The 20287-nt window shown below is 43.0% G+C and overlaps 2 protein-coding genes across 2 annotated transcripts in view; both read right to left on the reverse strand.

Moving 5' to 3' along the window:
- Positions 1-15746, reverse strand: part of LOC308459250 (macrophage mannose receptor 1-like) — a 100659-nt gene extending 84913 nt beyond the window's left edge. The window contains exon 1 of the mRNA XM_080974384.1: positions 15592-15746. Coding sequence (XP_080830510.1) covers positions 15592-15652 — 61 coding nt within the window. The 5' untranslated portion in view covers positions 15653-15746. The remainder of the gene's footprint in view (positions 1-15591) is intronic.
- Positions 1-20287, reverse strand: part of LOC308459249 (macrophage mannose receptor 1-like) — a 128075-nt gene that overhangs the window by 41327 nt on the left and 66461 nt on the right. Inside the window, exons 2-7 of the mRNA XM_080974382.1 lie at positions 13500-13904; positions 10922-11095; positions 9960-10118; positions 8951-9064; positions 3853-3996; positions 1156-1338 (exon numbers count right to left, since the gene is read on the reverse strand). Of these exons, the coding sequence (XP_080830508.1) occupies positions 1156-1338; positions 3853-3996; positions 8951-9064; positions 9960-10118; positions 10922-11095; positions 13500-13904 (1179 nt within the window). The remainder of the gene's footprint in view (positions 1-1155; positions 1339-3852; positions 3997-8950; positions 9065-9959; positions 10119-10921; positions 11096-13499; positions 13905-20287) is intronic.

Genomic DNA, 20287 nt, shown 5'->3' on the forward strand with positions numbered 1-20287 from the left:
CAGAGTGAAGACTAGTACTCGGATCTGCTGCTCAAACCACCCCTCAAGGATCTTGATTGGCCCAGAATATTTAGAATTTTGACAGACAATCCCATCATCCCGCGCAGCTGGCTGAGGAGTATTCCAATGGCCAGCTGTGAGGGCAAAATGATCTTTTCTGCTCCTGGGGAGATGCGCCAGGACTGCAACTGCCACCCACTCTGAATTTTAGGCGAGTGACCCTTGCAGCCATACTGTCTTCTCCATCTAGGCAAGCAAGAGCCACTACCAGCAAAGCAAAAGCTCTTGTGGTGGATGCTGAACACATCCAGTGCGTGTCGCCTACGGAGAGCCCCAAAAGCTAGACTGAGAGCCCAGGCCTGAATTCCCCCACCCCTGGGCAAGCCAAAAAGTTTATTTTGGAGTGTCAGTCACATAATGCAGTATTACAGATGCATTAGCATCTTCACTAACCTGGTACCCTCCAATGTTTTGGAATAAGACTCCCATCATCCCTGCCCATTGGTTATGCTGAAATGTATAGGGTTTGTAGTTCAAAACATCAGGATGGAACCAGGCTGAGGAAGGCTGTAATAGTCTGTGCCATATCTCACATCTGACATTTTTGTGTCCCATATTCATCATCATAACAACAACAACAACAACAACAACAACAACAGACAATCCCTCCAAAATATTTTTAATCAGGGAAGGGGTCCCAATAACATTCCATTCCAGCATGTGGCAACAACAACAAAACATAAGAAGAGCCTGCTGCTCCATCTAGTCCAGCATCCTGTTTTCACAGTGGCCAACAAGATGCCTCTGGGAAACCAGCAAGCAGGATTTGAGCACAAGAGCAAACTCTCCCCTCCTGTGGCTTCCAGCAACTGGTATTCAGAAACATTGCTACCTCCAACTGTGGAGGCAGAGAATAGCCATCATGGCTCGTAGCCATCAATAACCCTCCTTCCCACAAATTTGTTTAATCCTCTTTTAAAACCATCCAAGTTGGTGGCCATCACTGCCTCCTTTGGGAGTGAGTTCCATAATTAACTCTGAGCTGCGTGAAGAAGTCCTTTCTTCTATCTGTCCTGAATCTTCAAAAACTCTCTTCCCCTTTATCTCACATATATCTTGGATACCAGGAGAACGGAACTTTCTGGATATACTTACGGTAGCCTAGCTGAGAAATGATGAAGCTGTGTTCTTCAATGTTGTGTATACTTATTAAGTCTCCACCTTCCTTTCGACAGGATGATAGTGCCTGCGGCCACATCTTGAGGTGTCTGTAAAGGCGGTAACAGTGGCCTTCATATGCAGCCCAGCCATCTGAACATTTAATAGGCTTTGACCTACCTAAAAAGAGAAAAATCATATTTAAGATAGCATGACTGAATGGATTTCCTTAAAGAAAACATGCTCAGGTGCACTGAGCTCACTGCCTGGTGCCTTGCATACATGATTTTTTTTTTTTTAAGAAACAACAACCAGGACTATGTCCTTGGATCAAAACAGGCCACAACTTTATTGATTACAGATATAAATGAATTTGGCTCAGGCACTGGGTGATTCCCTGTTCATTCGGCCCGTCTGCTGACTGCTGGTGATGGGGTCGATTCTGAGATAGGAATGCCCTATGACTTACGCCAAATAGGAGCAACCCATCAGAATCGCCACCTACTGCAGTGCTATGGTCCTCAACCCCCATCTGGATTTATGAGCACCTCTCTTAGGATACCTTTAACAGGGCACCCCAATTTCCTGGAAGGCAAACCCAAAGAACAGCACTCCTTTTCATTAATTACTATGGATCCTACCCAATGCCTTAACTGCTACGTCTTCTGACGGCCATTGGGAAGCTCCAAAAGTCTGACATTGGCAGCATTTGAAGGTATCACCTCTCAGACTTCTCTTCTCTGGGCTAAACACACCCAACTTCCTCAACTGTTCCTCATAAAGCGTGGTTTACAGACACTTGATCATATTGATTGCCATCCTCTGCACATGTTTCAGCATATCAGTATGCTTAAATTGTGGCACCCAGAACTGGATACAGTATTCCATTCCAGTTGTGGTCTGACCAAGGCAGAATAGAGTGACCCAATTACTTCCATTGGTCTGGACACCATACATCTGCTGGTACAGCCTAGAATTGCATTAACTTTTTTTTGCTGTTGCCTCATACTGTTGACTCATGTTAAGCTTGTTGTCTATTAAGACCCCTAGATCCTATTCACATGCACTGCTGTCAAGCCAGGTTCTATTTGTGAATCTGGTTATTCTTGGCTAAGTGTCCCTGTTGAAATTCATTTTGTTAGTTTTGGTCCAGTTCTCCAATCTGTTAAGGTCCTTTTGTATTCTGATTTTAACTTTTGCAGTATCATCTACCCCTCACAGTTTGATTTCATCTGCAAATTTGATAAACATCCCCTCAATTCCTTCATCCAAGCCCAAGGCAGAACTCTGTGGCACCACACTTGTTGAAGGCAACCTGCTCTCTCTCACACATATACAAACGGTCCTTAGAAATTATGTATTGTCAATTAATCCAATGACAGAATTTGGGACTGAGTCAAACATCATGTATGATGCAGAAGGGGACTTCATACAGCCCCTTTACTGGGGTCTACCAGACCTAACCCTGGCAACTCATGGGGCTCCCTCATCCCAGGAAAGTTGTTGAACAGGTCCTAGGTTTGTACCAGGTCATGAGGAAGCACTATCATTTTCAACACCTGCTCAGTGTTGAAAATAGCAGCACCCGCAGAGGGTGCACCACCACAAGTGGTCAAAGCTTCTGAGGAAGAGGCTTCTGGTAAGAACCCCCCCTTCTGCAACCACTTCAAAACCCAGTTGAGGTAACAAAATGGTGGTGAGCCAAGTCTACAAGATCTGAGGTGGGACTGGGAAGTGGGGTTACTCTCCCCCTGTGAGGCATGTTTTATGAATTTGCACAGCTCAGCCGAGTGTAGTGAGTGGAAGTGGCAGGCCAGCTGAGGAGTCCACCCTTTACTGCAGGAAATTGTGAAATTAAATCTGAAGACATCCTTCCACTTGCACAAGATCTTGCGCAAGCAGGAGCACAAGGAAATGTCATAGAACATATAAACTTTTATAGCATGGCATAAACTTGCAATCATATATTCTCAGCAGTCCTAGCTGATAGTTTCCTCAGAGGCAGGCTTTGGGAATATTGCACCCTGAGCAAAGACAAAAAATGGCATTCCCCAATATTTCTTATTTTCACATTCATTCATTCCTTATTTACTTATCTATTTATTTTGTTCCCCCTTGGCTCAGTGCCCTGTGCAGAGAAATTGGCCACACCACCCTAATTCTGGCTTTGCTTTCCTCCTCCTCACTTGCTTTCCTCCTCTTTGCATACAACTCACACCTTTTCAATGACTTGACTGATAATAATTATAAACCACATTCATAAGGATCACAAAGGTTTACACAAAAATGTAATAATCACAAAGTTAGATGTAGGGGGAAGACTGTTTGAGCTTTGTACAGGAGTTCCAATATATTTCTTTCTTTTCTATAATTCCCATCTTTTTTCACGATTGATTTCTAGATTATATCCATCCCATGGAAATCTACTCAGGCACTGACCATATGTGGTCCAGGTTTCTGTAACATATGCCTTTTTAGACCACGCCTTACATCTTTACCGATAGATAACTTATTCTTGGCTACTGATAAAATATCCTCCAGCATCTGAGTCCAATAAAATGCTTCACATTGCATACAGATAACAAAACCTCCATTACTAGAGAAAAGTTTTAAGAAATATTGGACACTGACACACTCCATAACTTATGATACAACAATATAAAGGTAAACTTCATTCCCAGTGCAGCATCCTACCTGAAGAAATAACAGAAGTATCTGATGAAGAATTTTCTCTCTTGCAAATGTACCCAATGTTATCCTGACACTTTTTATTCTGCCATTTGCCATTTTCAGACTGCATTGATCCACAGATCTTTTCTGTTTCTGGAGATGGGCTACCTTTAAGAAAGAGTGAGAAAAACTGTAATTATTTTTTGCTTTGTACTAACATAGCAACACTGTAATTATTATTTATTTCAAGATGTTGCTTACAAGATTTTAAATACCAATACACTTTATTGATTTATTAAAGCATGTATATACTGTTAGTATCTTCGGCTCACAGTCAGAGGTACCTGGCCTCCCCCGAGGCATTTGAGCGAGATACTGTGTTTACCGTCCGTCTGCGACCTCCGGCAGGCTAGGTAAACAAACCCGGCGATTCTTCTCATTAGTCGTGAGATAGAACACACCCTCTGCTTCTCTGCTTCTCTCTCCCTCCCTGCACTCCCCAGGGAGGAGAAATGAGACAGACAGGAGTCCTTTCTACATGTTTTATTCCTGTCACTCAACAGTACATAGAAATGTGACTGCACCCTTCAGTCTCCATCAGAAGAGTCACAACTCCTCCCCTGTACTTCCAGCACAGGTCAGATGACACACTGAGCTAACATCCGGTGCTCAGTACAGAGAATAGGCTCCACCTTTTCTCCAACAGTACATCTGCAAAACATAACATCCTGTTTTGCATTCCAGCCATCTGGAGCTGGCTTTTGCCTTGGTGCTTTTTCCCAACATCCTCCCCCAAAAGCATCAATTGGCAAAACATGATCCAGAGAAGAGAACAAACAGTTGTTATACATATAACAGTCCCCTGTTGTTTCAGTTCCACCCTTGGAACTCCCCACCACTGGTTTCACCAGTGTACCTCTCTGGTTGTCTGGCTTCCAAGGAATGAGTGCTTCTGCATTACCTTGGCTAGCTACTCTCTGTTGTGTCTTTGTCTCTGACTTAGACACTGCTTCAACCTGCTTTGAGTTGTTAACAATAGCAACACATGCAACAGCTACGTTAGCAAACTCTTTTGAGTACTTCTTTGGTGGTGCACCCTTTGTAACTCTCTCAGACCTGCGTATGAGGTTCTGATCCTCTGTGCTCACTGGTTCAACCTTTGGACTCTGTTGAGAACCAGTAGCAATCAGTGGTTCTTCCTTCACCTGTGAAGGTCTATCCATTGTGTGAGATTTCCTCTCAATGACTGTTACAACTGAACTCTCTGAGCTATCACTGTCATCATCATCAGTACCACTGTAATCTGTGACATCAGAAAAATCATCAACATCATCTGAATCGTTTCCTGTGGGAAATGTGTGTTCTACAACCCGCTCTTGCTCTGGAGCACTCTCTAGGAACTTTGTGAGAATCACCTGACCAGATTCAGACAAAATTACTCTGTAGAGACCTTTTTCATAACCCACAAAAATGCCTCTGGCATTCTTTACTCCACCTGGAGCTTCTGTTCTCACATGAGACCCGAAAACCTTAAAATAGGCAACAGAAGGTTTTCTATTGAACAGCTTCTCAAAAGGAGAACATCCCAACTCTGTTGAGACCTTTCTCAACCACACATGAAGATAGGACGCTAGCGATTCGGCCCAATATTCATGTGGCAAATGTGAACTCAGCAATTGCGCATTCATCCCCTTTTGCAATTCTTTGTTCACTGTAACACAGACCCCCCTGTTCCACGCTTCGGTCGAAACAGCAACTTTGTGGTCTATCCCTTTTCCATCCAGGAACTTCTGAAACTTCTGTAACAGAAAAACTTGTTTGTCATCTGTGAAAAGACAATCAATGTTAGCATCATGCATATTTTTAACCTTGTCACAAAACTCCTGAAACTTTTCTAAAGTTTCTTGCGGTTTCTCCATCATATAAACCCAAGAATAATTAGTGAAACAATCCACACACAGAAGGTAATATTTTGCACCGCCCCTAGATGGTTCTAGAGGACCAATCACATCAGCATACACCCGCTGAAATGCTCTGTCGACCTTCTTGGTCACCTTCCTGGTGCTCGTTTTGGTCACACCTGCAAGAGAGATTTCGTTAGAATCAGAAGAATTACATTTCATGTAATCACTTTGATCAAAAGTCAACAAATACAGTCCATCCTTCTCTTTGGCAGTAAGAAACAGTTCTCCATCTTTGTAGATCTTGCAGCTTTTAGCATCATAGGTCAGTTTCAGTTCTTTCTTTGCAATCTGCGACACACTCAGCAGATTAAATCTCAGTTCTGGAACCAGGTAAACATCACTTATAGTCAAGTTCAGACTCTCAAGATACACAGTCCCAATTCCCGTCGCTTCCAACTCTTGACCGTTGGCCTGTTTCACAGCGAAGCTTTGCTTCTTCAACGTCGTAAACAGTTGTCTGTGCGGGCACATATGAACCGTTGCGCCCGTGTCAATTATGAACGAGTTCCCAACATCTGGCGTGGTTCCTTTCGCCATCATAGCCTTTGCAGGTTTCACCTGGCACTTGGTACGGCTTTTGCCTGACGCCTCAGGCTTCGTAGAGCTGCTCTTTGCTCCTCTTGACTGGCGCGGCTTCTTACAGTTTCGCTGTAGATGCCCAGTCTGTCCACAATTGTAGCATCGGACAGCACTCAATGCTACTCCATGCTCTCCAGTAGATTCATCAGTGGGGAGATTTGAACTCCGTTCCTCCCTCCCCCTGTCAGCAACACCCATTGCACCTTGTTCAGGAACACCAACAGTTCCAACAGCCACAGTTCCTGCACTCTCCCCTCTGGGGTCAAAGCTCTCCTCAGCTTTCGTTGAGCTCTTAGGAACTTGGCCAGCATCATCTTGGCTCACCCCTTCTGGGGTAGTTATCCATCCAGACCCTGATGAATAACTGTCTCTGGTCAGGGGAGATGAGTTAGGCAAGTCTCCCCCCTTCTTGGCATCCATTTTGAATCCAAGCCTCTCTCACTTTCAAACAAGCTGTAAAATCCAACAGTTGTTTTTTTCTTTCTCACGCAGGCAAACTGCAAGTTGTTTACGCTCTTTTGCACCTGGCAGCTAAACTCTGGCTGCTATGGAAAGTCCCTTCCAAGGGCACGTAAACTTGTAGCCAAAACACTCTCTGGTTTTGTTTCGCTTTCCCAGGCTCACACTCACAGTCCAGCCCCTTTGCCAGTAACTTTCCAACTTTCCGTTACTTAGCAACAATGCATTCCAATAGGACAGTTTATCAACCACAAGAATTTGTGGAATGCAGGCTTCAGCCTTCAAGCTGCAGGCCTCTTCCTCCCGGAGCTTTTGTTTTTCCAAAACGCAGCTCCGTGAACCAGTGAATTAATCAAACTGCGTTCACACTTTTAGCCCGAAATGCAGCATACCTTGAACTTTGTTGCTCTGGAAAACACCTCTTCTTTCCACCAGCTGTCTGTTGAGCCTCTGGCTTCTTTCAGACGCCTCTCTTCCTCCTTGGAGCAGAGGAGGACAATCCACCAGCCTCTCATGCAGATGTCCGATGAATCGCAACCATCCGAAGGCTGCCATATGTTAGTATCTTCGGCTCACAGTCAGAGGTACCTGGCCTCCCCCGAGGCATTTGAGCGAGATACTGTGTTTACCGTCCGTCTGCGACCTCCGGCAGGCTAGGTAAACAAACCCGGTGATTCTTCTCATTAGTCGTGAGATAGAACACACCCTCTGCTTCTCTGCTTCTCTCTCCCTCTCTGCACTCCCCAGGGAGGGGAAATGAGACAGACAGGAGCCCTTTTATGGAATGGGTAAGGCTTGTGTTGTTATTGTTGACATCTGTCTGTCTCAAGAGACAATAAAATGCGCCTCTGGGGATGAACTCAAACAGCTGCAGTAACAGCACCAAAATGACCTCCCTGTGGTGCAAGCCTGGACAGTGTGTATGGAAGTCCTGGGCTACCCAGATGATAAGACCCCACACTCGGCCTTACTGGTGTGGCTCAAAAGAAATCAGAGAAATACGTGTGACATTAGTTTGGCTGCAGGAGTTGCTGGAAGGAGGTGTATAAGATGCCACCAGCGACACAGCAAGCTGATCAGCTGCCTATGGGAGAGGGCGAGCTGGAGCAGGATGCTCCACGGGGCCTCCGAGAAGTCTGCCTGCCTCCTCCCACTCAGCCGACCTACAGCTGAGGGGGAGGCAGTGGGTGGACCATTTGGGACAGCGCAGAGCCTGCGGGTGCCCAAGCCACCATATCACTCCCAGGAGAGACACGTGGCTCGGGCGCGCTGCAGGCCCTGCAGTGAGTGCCGCCCAGCATTTTGTCATCCCCCTCAGTGGTGACACCAGGGGCAAGCTGCCCCCCCTGCCCCCCACTTCCTCCGCCCCTGGGTGCCATCTCGCTTTCTTAGGGACTCCAGATTTGTGTCTGGTTTACTCCTTAGCCTTTTCTTCTCCCAGATATGTTGTTTGTTTGACATTGAAATGGAAAAATAACTCTGTATGTGTTTAAATGTGTGTTTCTTCTTCTGCTGGTACCTAAGACACTATTATGTCTTAATTGGATATATAGTACATTGAATGATGCCTATTGGAGTCCTAAAGCAGAAAATGCTGGGATGTGGCACATATTTTGGTTATGTCCTAAAATCAGAAAATTCTGGGAGGATAGAATAACCAAAATTGAAGTAACAATTGGCAAAGTTTTGGAGCCTCTAATATTGTTATTTGGATATGTTAAAGTTATTGTACCAAGAGGGGAGAGGTAATTAATGCAAGATTGCTGACTGCTGCCAGAATGAACATTTGTCAACACTGGGGGCGGGGGGGTGGAATGAGAATACCCTCCATGAGACAATGGATAACTAAACTTCAGGGTATTGGTGAGAACCAGAGAATTCCTTTGGGTAGTATCCATTCTGGATCTTATAGGTGCCAGTAAATCCCTTGAAGCATTTACCATATTTATTTTGATTATATATTCTGTGTTTTTATATTGTGATTTTATCCTGTGAGCCACTCTGAGACCTGAAGGTATAGGGCAGAATACAATTTTTTAATAATACCATATGTGACTGAATACTAAATGGAGATGGCTTTCAGTATTTATTTAGTTGTTGGCATGCCAATGTTTACTTACCTGGAGCCCAGTTTAAATATCTGAAAGGACGATCGCCAATCCACTGCCACCCACTCTCAACATCGAAAGAGTTCAATCCAATCCAGTAGTCATTTTTCTTATCATTTATTAATCCTATTCAAGGAAAAGAATATCAGTCATACTGAATCACTGCCACAGGCATATGATGTCTGCAGCTGCTGTAGGGAGGGCTGACAGAATGGACACAGGATACTGGTATTGGGTTGAATTAGGCCACAGAACGGCCGGAGGTGGGAGGGGGTACCAGGTGGCCATCCCCTCCCCTGGCTGGGCAGGAAGATGGCGGCCTTCTGGGCCCAGCTGCAGTCATACTGTGTGACAAACATCCTCCTCCGGAGCCCCAGGTAAGCAGATATTATGTAGCATGAGGTTTATAGTTAGGAAGCTGGAGGCAGGGGCCAATAAGAAAATGAAAGAAATACAGTGGAACTTTGGAAGCGAAACGCCTTGCAACTCGAATGTTCCTGTCCCAAACGATCGAAAACCAGAAGTGATTGTTCCGGTTTTTGAACGATTTTCGGAAGCTGAACTTCCAGCATGGCTTCAGTGGCTTCTGAGTGGCTGCAGGAGCTTCCTGCAGCCAATTGGAAGCTGTGCCTTGGTTCTCAAACTCAAATAGACTCCTGGAATGCATTCCGTTCAGGAACCAAGGTACGACCATACTCATTTTTTATGTTTCTAGGGTAGAAATTAGATGGAACATTTTGTCTAGTATGCAGGTACAATGCTTCATCATCTTCAACCGACACAACCTTACATTCAATTCCTCATACAGTTGTTAAAGACACAGAAGAAGCACCAGATCCTTTGTTAACCTGAGATGCAACGGATAACCTGTATGGGGATTGTTCGAAACTCCTCTAGGGGTGAGGTTACTTCTTATATAATGTTTATGAAGTTGCTGTCTATAGTTGAGACAGTATTGACTAATTAGCAGAATATCACAGGACACCAATTGCTTCTTCAGGTATGCCTTGTTATGTCCTACCTGTCAGGTATGCTTGTTCTTGTAAATCGGTGATGCTCAATAATTCTGCATTCTGTTGCTGGCAACTTTTGCTTGCTTGGTACCATGTTAGAGCTGAGTAGGAATTGATCTGATACAGATCCCCTGTCCAATGGTTTTTGGTCCAGAAAAATTCATCATCTGCAAGCATTGTTAACATTAACATCAAATTATAAAATTACAGTCTACCAGGCTTTCAAGTGCCATGATGTCATTTGACTGCTGTACTGTTTCTATCATACCTGACTCCTCTCTCTGTTCAGGACTAGGGCACCTGCTAGCTTGCTCCTGTTCCTCACCCTCCATTATTTCCCAGCTCTTTCTTTCCTCTTCTGGGGTGTGTCCTGTCTCAAACCACCATGACCCTGGGTCCATACTATCTTCATCTGCCTCCTGCCTGGAAGCCTGCTGGGGCGGAGGTCTCCCCCACTCCTCTTCATCTGATTAGTTCCTGACAGCTCCCCACCTCTGGTCTAGACTTTGATTCTGGCCTGAACTGAGCTGCATCCTTATAACCATCGCTTTCAAATGAAAAACGGCAGGCCTGATCCTGTAGGGTAGCCTGACATTACTGACAATTCATTTTGTTCTGACTCACAGGGGAGAGGTCCCCACCCTCCATTTTCTTCTTAAATTGCACAATCTGTACAACAGAGGCAACAGAGACAGCTTCTCTTTTCTCTTTGTAGGTGAACCATTCCTCTAAGCATCAAATATATGATGGCAAAGTAAAGGTTTAAATAAAACTTTTTTAATTGTTTACCTGCTAGATAATTATTACGGTCGGAGACCAGCTTATAAAACATACTTGGGGGTACAATCCCAGAAGGAAAACAAACATTTAAAACAATTTACAACAATAAATTTAAAATTTATAAATGCAATAAGCGTATAGACACTTAAAACTTTAAGATAAGCTACCACAGAGAGATGAAATTGTTTACCTTTTATTGGACAATATCCAGTTAAAGAGTCTCTATCCACATCTTCAGTTGTTCCACACCAAAGTTGTCCATGATTATCATCATCTCTTATGCACTGAGCATACCATTTGTTCCGAAACTTGAATGGAAACCTACATGGGGCTCCCAAGGCATTGCCTTCTATAGTATACAGAGCTAAAGGCAAATTGAACAGACTGTGTTATGCCGGACTGCTTTCAAACAGTTATGAGAATTAGCTAAAGCAGAAGAAATGAATACAAAACTCTCTCTCTCTCTCTCTCTCTCTCTCTCTCTCTCTCTCTCTATATATATATACACGCAGATGCACACGTACACTTTTTTCCCAGTGTTCACATCCCTCAAGTTTTGAGCATCCATTCTATTGCATCAATGCATACATGAAAACTTCCCTTTAATTGAAGTAAATAATCAGTCCTTGGTGTGTCCAGGGTGGGTTGGAAAAGACTCCTGGTTGAAACCACTGCCAGTCAGTGCTGACAATAAGAGGTAGACGAGCCAACATTCTGTCTTCAGACAAGGCATCTTGCTATCTTTCCAAGTCCTTCTGAAGTAGGCTGCATGGTATGCACACTCAAACACTAGTGCCCATAATGGAATGCCTATTCCAGAGTCGGGTGGCCAAATAAACAGAAAAGTACAGCCCATCCAGTTTGGGTAGACCTGAGCCCTTGTTGCAACACAAAGGAGGTGAAAGCATTGCCTTCTAAGGCAAACAGAGCTAAAGGGAAATGGAGCACGTACTGTTCAGGGATAGTTCTATCCTGGAATGGATTTTCAGTTTCATTTGCAACTGAAAAACTTCACTTGAACATTTTGCTATGGCAGAAGGCACATGTGTGTTTTGTGACAGGAGTGAAGCAGCACCTGGAAGTGGCGAATGTTTCAGTGCAGTGAGAGAAAGGGAAATCACACGTTCCCAGCACCCTTAACAAACCAGTTTGCAGGATTCCTTGCGGAGATGTGCTTTGAATATATGGTTTGCACATAAGCCTTAATGTTTGCTCTGCAGTTTCTCTCAGCTGCTAGAGTTCAACATTTTTAGCTTTTGCCCTGTTCTTGTGATATAGCTGGAGTTTGGACTGATTTGTACCAGGGGGTATATACAAGGAACACATCCACACTTGAATTGAACAATGTAATTGTTTATGTCCTGCTCATTTACTACTGGACTCCACCCCTTGCTAATAAGACTGAACCCTGGAGCATGTTCTCTGCCCCTTTACTGCTGGCTTCTGACAGCAGACTCCACTATTGTCACTCCTGATATTTCCCCTTGATATTTCCCCTAATTAGCTTTTACCCCTTGACTAGGGATGGAAGAATTTGTCAGTTTTGTTTCTCTCAGTTTCTTTTTTTTCTTTTCAAATGTAAATTCAGTTCTCCACATTTCTGCAGGAATTTGCACTTTAAAAAATCCTCGTGATTTATTCAGCATTTTAGTGTGAATATCTCATATGGAGCACATTTTATATGCAGATTTGACTAATGTGTATATTTCTGCAAGCAACTTCCCCCCAAATATTTTTTTGCAAATATGTTTATTTTTTGTGCACACTTTCCCCTAATAGGTACCTTTTTGTAAGCAATGCTTGGTTGCAGAACTACATTGCAAAATTCAGGCAACTGTGAATTTTGAAGGGAAAGTCTGTTTTAGTTGTCCTAACGTTTTCAAAAGTGCAAATGTGATAAATTCAGCTTTAAATGCAAACTGAATAGAATTTAATCCCCACCCCCACCCTTGAACTACCAGGTCTACAGCTGAGACTTGGACTGGTAGCAGCATTTTGTCTTTCAAGTGTTGGAGTCTTCCAGAACAACAACAACAACATCCAGTTCTATTGTGACATGAAAGTAACTGGAGTTTTCATAGTACTTAGATTTGGCTGGAATTACATTAGTCCCTTCCTGGGACTAATGTATGTGTGTGGTGTTGGGGAGATAGAGGACAGACAGTCAGAGAGATGGAGAGGCTGGGTGACATATTAGTCTTTACCATGGCAGAAGCCAGAGGTGGATTTAGGGCTGTGCGAGCAGGGCACAAACACTGGGCGCTGAGCTGAGAGGGCGCTGTCTCAAAGCCCAGTAAGCAAGATACTGGGCTTTGGGAATGAGGCACAAGGCCCTGACAGGGTCCTAGAGTCCTTCCGTCTCCTTACCAAAGCCTAGTTAGCACATTCCCATCTTTGGGGAGGCGATAGGAGGCCTATATGCCCCTGCCCAAGCCCTCATGCCTCCTTCCCAAAGCCAAGAGCCTCCTTACCTGTCTTTGAGAAGACAGAACGAGGGCTGGGTGGGGGTGCCAAATTTTGACCTCACACGAAGTGCCACATTACCCAAGTCTGTCACTGTAGAAGCAGACTGTTTTAAACAGCCTCTGCTGCCCGTTTACTGTGGTCCTGATGACTGTTATCAAGTTTGGTTTTTCTACTGATATATTTTGAAGTTGCGTGGTTACCATCGTGCCTATTTCACCCTCTGATGCAGGGGATTCATCACGCTTGAAGCAAATACACAACCTGGTCATTTAAAAAAAGAGAACAGATTATCTGAACTTTACCTTCATAGTGTTTAGAACACAATTTGTTTTCAGTTCCATAGATCTTCCAGGTATTCTCGCTGGTGGCTTTATTAGACAGCATAAGACGATCTTTTCGACCACCCTCAGGAGTTACAAACAAATCTTGGTGTTCAAGTCCAAGGAACTTTGTATCATTTGTGCATTCCCATTTCTGAAGTTCAGTGGTCTCATTACAGGAGGAGAGTGTGACCCGGGCCTGGTCTGACTTGGAAGGCACTGCCAGGCATAACTTTGTCGCCATGTTCAAAATATGGCCGTTGGAAACCCACCTAAAATTTTGCCGCTCATTACTCTTATCACAGTAGTCCAGGATGATGGAACGAGTGTTCCAAGACTGTATACAAAGCTTGAGGTTTTCATTATATATCAGAAAGCTGTCACTCTCTGTAAAATTAAGAGAGGAAAAATAATAGGAAGGAACTTTGTGAGAAAGTTGCACAGGGCTCTTATAGTGGATCCCACTTCTAGCACCAATTATGTGGTGGATCCTACTGCTGTACACCAATTGTGGTAGCTCCCACCTATGGACACACACTATAATCACAACAACAGGTTAACTTTGGGTTCTTGTGTGAGGGAAAACTTTGATACTTGGAGACCCAGGCAGAAGTTGAACAGATAAGATTTATTTTATAGAACAAAGTTAATAAAACAAAGGATGTGTCAGGAAATAATGTACTTTCAAGAAGCAGTTAACTTATTTAATATTTACATTAAATCTAATGGATTCCATTACAGGCCTCCAATCAAAGTAGTAAACACACAGCTTCTTTTAAGCTTCAGTTGCTTATGTTCAGTTATGTTACTTCAGTTCCTGAAACTTAATTACTTTGGTGTTACATCCACAGCTTCATCCACAGCTTAATTCTTTGGTTCCTAACCAAGGTGGTACTTTTTGTCAGTTACCCTACCTTTTTACAATCACACTCCTGAGGCATTCCAAGTAACAGACCCAAGGGATCACCTCACCCCTCTTAACTGGTTTGGGAGTCTTCTCTTTCTAGAGGAGCTCTCCCCTCCTGACTGGAATGAGACCTAAGTAAACTGTAACCTCACAACTTCTACTTCTCCTGGGTCAAACTCAGCTTCCCATTTAACTCCTGGCTGAATACTCTCCCTAGGCACTGCATACACTCTTTTAATCTAAGATAAGAGTCTCCTTTCTCTAGCTGTAGATACTTTCCTCAGAGTGGACACAAACAGACCAGAAACAACTCTCCCTTTTGCTTTTTCTTAAACTTCCTCAGAAATGGCTCCTTTTATTCTCCCTCCCAAAATACTGTTCCACCTACCTCTGGCCAGCTGTCTTGACATTTTTATAGCCGTGATACGACCTAGCCAGCCAAGGCTTGTGAGCTTCAACTTTAACAGTTCTTTGTTTATTGTTTTTAACAAAGCTTCATAATTTCCTTGATTTAATTGAGATCAACTGTTAAGATTATCCCGAGGTATTTAAACCTCACATGGGCTATCTTTATCTTTGACATTTCTGTCAGCCGCTTTTGAAGTGTCACCATCAAATTAATTGGTAGTATTTTTTATTTTGCATAATTAATTTGCAATTAAATCTTGATGGAAGATTTCTAAGTGTTCTTTCAAAGACTGAAGCTCAACAATTGAATCTTTCGCCATTATCAATGTATATGTCATTTAATGAAGATGCTGAGTATTTTTCATGAATAATATTGTTAACGTGTTATTGTTTAAAAATTTCTTATATTTAGCATTTTTTTTCTGTATTGTGCAAAAATAAGCAACAGGGATATGACTGACTTCTGTATAGGAAAAAAGCAAAGTATTTCTTGAAGCAATAGAACACAATTTAAAAACATGTTTTCAAAATTGTGTTAGCAGTTAATTTATTGTAACCCACACCTGTTTTCTTTGTTGTGAGCAACTTAAATGTTAAATTAGTTATCATTCAATCTAACATGTCATGGATTTAACTTCCAAACTGTACAACTTTAACTTCCAGAAGATTATTTAAATTTAACCAAATAAAAGTACCTGAAATATGCACCTCAACTTATTGCTGAGGTAACAACGGTGATGGAAGTGAAGAAGAGCTTACCTGATACCTGAAAAGCTGGTTGAATGAGGATCAAGAGATTTAGGAACAAAAGGAAAGACATTGGCCACAACCAAACTTGCCACACCGCTCCCGTGGAAATAAAAGAAATCAGAGTTTGCTGCTTTTTAAGAACTCCTTCATAAATGAGTCAGGCAGAATGATATTTTCACTTCTGTCTTTGGCATTATGAAACACTTGTAGCACACTCACAGATTTTTTGCTAAACTTTTAATCAGCTTCCTTCAGAGAAAGAAAACTATTTCTGCTGAAAATCTTTGGGTTATTTAGATTTATTTCCCATCACATAGGCTGGTTCAACTCACCAAACCAACAAACAGTACACAGTGCTACGGAAGGAAGTAACTAAAAGATTCTCATTGATAACTATGCTACTGCTAAGCCATGACTTGGAGATTAAGTCCCAGATCAAACCGATAAGGAATCTCTGTGGCTAAAGTCAGTGAGATGAGCTGCTCAGAACAAAGAGCTGACTGGAACTGTGTCCTAATAGTGGGACCACAGACAGCATGGAGGCTGAGTGTGTTAAGACTCAAACTGCATCCTTGGCCCACAAAGTTTACTCTGCAAGGTTTGCTGAGGGATTTCAGGAGAGTGAAAACTCTTGTTTGAAACTCCTGCCCTTTTCTTGGCACCCTAAAGATACTTGAAGAGTGTGCAGATACAGTCTGTGACTAAGAGCCATCTATGTACAGTGGTACCTCAGGTTAAGTACTTAATTCGTTCCGGAGGTCCATTCTTAACCTGAAACTGTTCTTAACCTGAAGCACCACTTTAGCTAATGGGGCCTCACGCTGCTGCCACGCCGCCAGAGCCCGATTTCTGTTCTCATCCTGAAGCAAAGTTCTTAACCTGAAGCACTATTTCTGGATTAGCGGAGTCTGTAACCTGAAGCGTATGTAACCTGAGGTACCACTGTAGCTCCTTCTTGTAATAACCTAGGTCCAGTGGTGTAGTGTGGGGAGGGCAGAGAGGCGTTGTGTGTGTGTGTGTTTTTTTTAGGGGCACAACCAGGCACCCCCATGATTGGCTCCCTCATTGAGGCCAGAGTTGCTGTGCCTGGGTTGGGCCTTTGGCGCCTGGCTCCAACAAGTGAAGGAACTGCAGAGGCAGCTTCCTTGCATGATGGCCCAACTGCGGCAGCTGGCCACAGCTCCACTCCCAGGCTCCAATGCAAGAGTGCACCCCACGCACCACTTTCCAAGGCTGGGATAGGACAGTCAGAGCCCAGCTGAGATTTGGAAAGAAAAAGTTTGGTTTGGTTTGGAAATGGGGGGCTGGATAGACCCCCCTATGCAGGGATGTTTGGACTTTCCAAGTCTGGCAATGGGCCGTGAGATGTCTGGGATTGTGGGGGCTCTTAATTTTGGAGGGATTCTGAAACACGTTTTTAAATACCACATGGTTTGGACTATGGAAAAGGGGCTGATCTGTTGAAAAGGGTCAAAAACATTGTTAAGCTGGAGTTCCCACGAGTGAAACGAGCAGGAGACAAGGGAAAATACAGTTACAAATATGAAGAAGAGCTGCGGAAGGGACATGGAAGAGACTTAAGGGCCTCGGATACAAGGTTACCAGGTTAATGCGCTAGATCGATGGGAAAATAAGGACTGACAAAACCCGGGACCAGGAGGAAGGGACGCTGGATGAAGACTGGATTGTTTCTATTTCATTTTCTACTACTAGGATTGTTTTATAAAATTGATGAATGTTAGAAAAATGTTGGAATGAAATTACTTGGCTTTAGTAAAAATGTTTAAAGAATTATGTAAGAATATTATGGTTATGAGAAGTTGGTAAAAATAAGATTTAAGTTTTAAGTTTCAAGGTTTTTTATAGTAAGATAAGATTAAAATAGTTTAAGGTAATGTAATGACAGAATTTTATGAAATATGGAAAGGATTTGCTGCAACAATTAACAACTAGGATACAAAAAAAGGGAGGAGGAGGAGGTCAAAGAAAGAAGGTAATGACAGTTGAGGATTTGAGAATAATGGATTTGTTTTTAAAAGTTTGTGGTGTATTTTTGTTTTTTTTTTGAATTTGTATTGTTGGATGTGGTTTGTGTTTTTCTTTGTTCTTTCCTTTTCTTTGTTCTTTCTTTGTTTTTTTCTACTTTGTTTTCTTTTGTAACTCTAAATTCCCCCCCCCAATAAATATCATTAAAAAAAAAAAAGTCAGAGCCCAGCTGTACAGGGCTACCAGGGCAGCATGTGTGCGCCCTTGAAGCAATGCACTTGCCCCAGGCAACAGTACCATATGCTCTACCACTGTCTAGTTCTTTAAGAATGCACTGGATGATATTCCAAGTCACCAACCCTTAAGAGAGCTGGAACACACACACACACACACACACACACACACACACACACACACCCCACACACACCATTTATAGTCTCTGCAGGCTTTAGTCTTTTCTGAAATCTTGAAAGTTTCAGAGCTGATTTTCAGAAGGGTGAATTTAGTGGATGAAGTCAGTCCCAGCAATAATCACTGCAGGTTCTGGGGAGCATGAAAGCAAAAGTATATACAACCCACCCGCACCCGACTTACCAGGCAAAGGACAAGAATAATTGGTATGTAACCTACAGCTGCGTATCACTTAAACAAGGATATGTGGGAAATCCAGCCTCATATAAACAGCATGCGTAGCATGAAGGAGTTAAAACCATAGAGTAAGCTATTTTTGCTAGACTTGACTGGGTCATACCCCCTCACCTTGGGATGAAGGAGGTGAAGTTTCTTTGTTCGCCCCTCTTCCATTATGTGAATCTGGCCAGGGAGGACACCTGGGCTTGTCACTCCAAGCCCACACCACGTGTTTAGAAACCATGCTATCAGATTTTTCAACTAAGTTTTTCTGCCTGTGTTTTTCTTTCTAGTTTTCTATGGAAAACTACATGAATCTGATCTTTGGAAACTTTGTAAATCTTTTTAAACTTACCAAACTGTGTGGCCTTTTCTATGCTAACAGGAAACAAAGGGAAGCTTTGTAAGTGAGTTAAAGTGGGATATTTTAAAGGTCTAACAGTCTACATTCCCATGCTTTACTTTGCTGCATGTTTCATTATTTTAAATCTCTGCTGGGCTTACTGACTGGAGAGGGCTTGCCCAGTGTCTGGCTCTATGCATCCAGGAAATTATTATTTTATAATAACCAAATACCAATAGGTTACATATGCTCCGAGAGAGAGCTGAAGTAGGGAGTGGGCACCATTATGGGAAACTAGGTTATATTACCTTAGAATAGTTAGGAATGATGTCTGTTGTGTCCTTTCTGTAGGCCTTGAGTCCTTGGAAACGGTTAAGTTTAATGTTGCTCAGATTTATTTATTTTTGTCTAATTATGGTGTTCTTTTTTTAAGCACCTGCAATTATTTTTCTGGCATCTATTTGAAGATCACAGTGAAAGCTGAGATGGAAGGGCAGACACAGACTGAGGCAGCAAAACCCAGCTTAAGAGAGAGAGAATGGTATTTGCGTGCATGTGACTGTGCTCATGTGTTTCCTGGTCTTCTTAAAACTTTGTGGCAGTGATGTTGGTTCATGTTATTTGACTCTGTCACTGCTGTTGCAGTGAGTTCCGTCAGAAACTGTTAATAAATGCCTTTGCCATGCAAAAGAACACCAAGAATCGATACTAAACTCATTGCACTTTCATTGTGAAAGATGCATTGAGGGCTTCGTCACATATTACGTTCTTTCGACATTTGGATTCATGCTTGCTGATATGCTGACAATATATTTGTTCCAATGTTCAGTTCCTCTTCTGGCGAAATACTGTGGAAGGAGAAGCAGCCCTTGGCTAATTAAGCAATTTATGGCTTTTTAAACTGTGGGGGAAGCGCAGGGCTGCCTTGCCAGGGGTGTATGATGGGGTGGGGGGTGGCTCACTCTGGGTGCCACCCTGTGGAGGGGTGACAAGATGGCCCGCTGCCTCCCCCCCAGCTGTAAAGCGGCTGAGGGTGCTTGCGATGTCTGTACAGGCTGCTGCACATGCGCAGTCCCCACCCCGGACGCCAGAGAGGCTTCCTCCACCACTGTGCCCTGGGCAGGAAGAAAGGGTGTATGGAGTTGGGTGCAAGGGGTCTTCATTTAAAAAAAAAATTAAAAATGCTTTATGCATCTGCATGTAATCTTGCTCCCTTTAAAAAAATTTTTGTTGGGGTATGTGGTTTTCTTTTGGTAAATCTACCAAAGAATAAAATAAAATCAGGACTAAGGAGTTTTCTCAGGAGGGTGGAGGGTGTGTGTGCAGTATCCTGTTGGTGTAATGGTGGTGGAACTCACCCTTCTTCTGATCGGAAATGCTCATCAGGGAGCAAAAAAAGGGGAGGTTGTGGAGATAAATGTCCTTATTTTTATCTGGGGGATGTTGGAGGGTATGGAACTTGTATGTGAGCGGTAGTTAGCCCCTTATTTGCTAGTAGGCACATGTAGGACATATATTTCAAGAAATATATGTCATTGTTTTCAAGAATTATATTTCACAACAGGCTGTTAGGAAATCCTTTTCCAAGTAAGTTGTAACTGAAAAACAAAACTATATATCCTGTGCAGCTGAGGCCAAACTTCAGCGAACCCCAAAGTGGAAGTATTTGTCTATAAATCACTTCACTTAAAATGCCAGATTTGTTACAGGTACGTAAGCAAAGAGAATGAAGAGCTGGAAATTTC

The sequence above is a fragment of the Podarcis pityusensis genome (assembly GCF_964106645.2).
Source record: "Podarcis pityusensis genome assembly, chromosome: 12".
Taxonomy (NCBI): Eukaryota; Metazoa; Chordata; class Lepidosauria; order Squamata; family Lacertidae; genus Podarcis; species Podarcis pityusensis.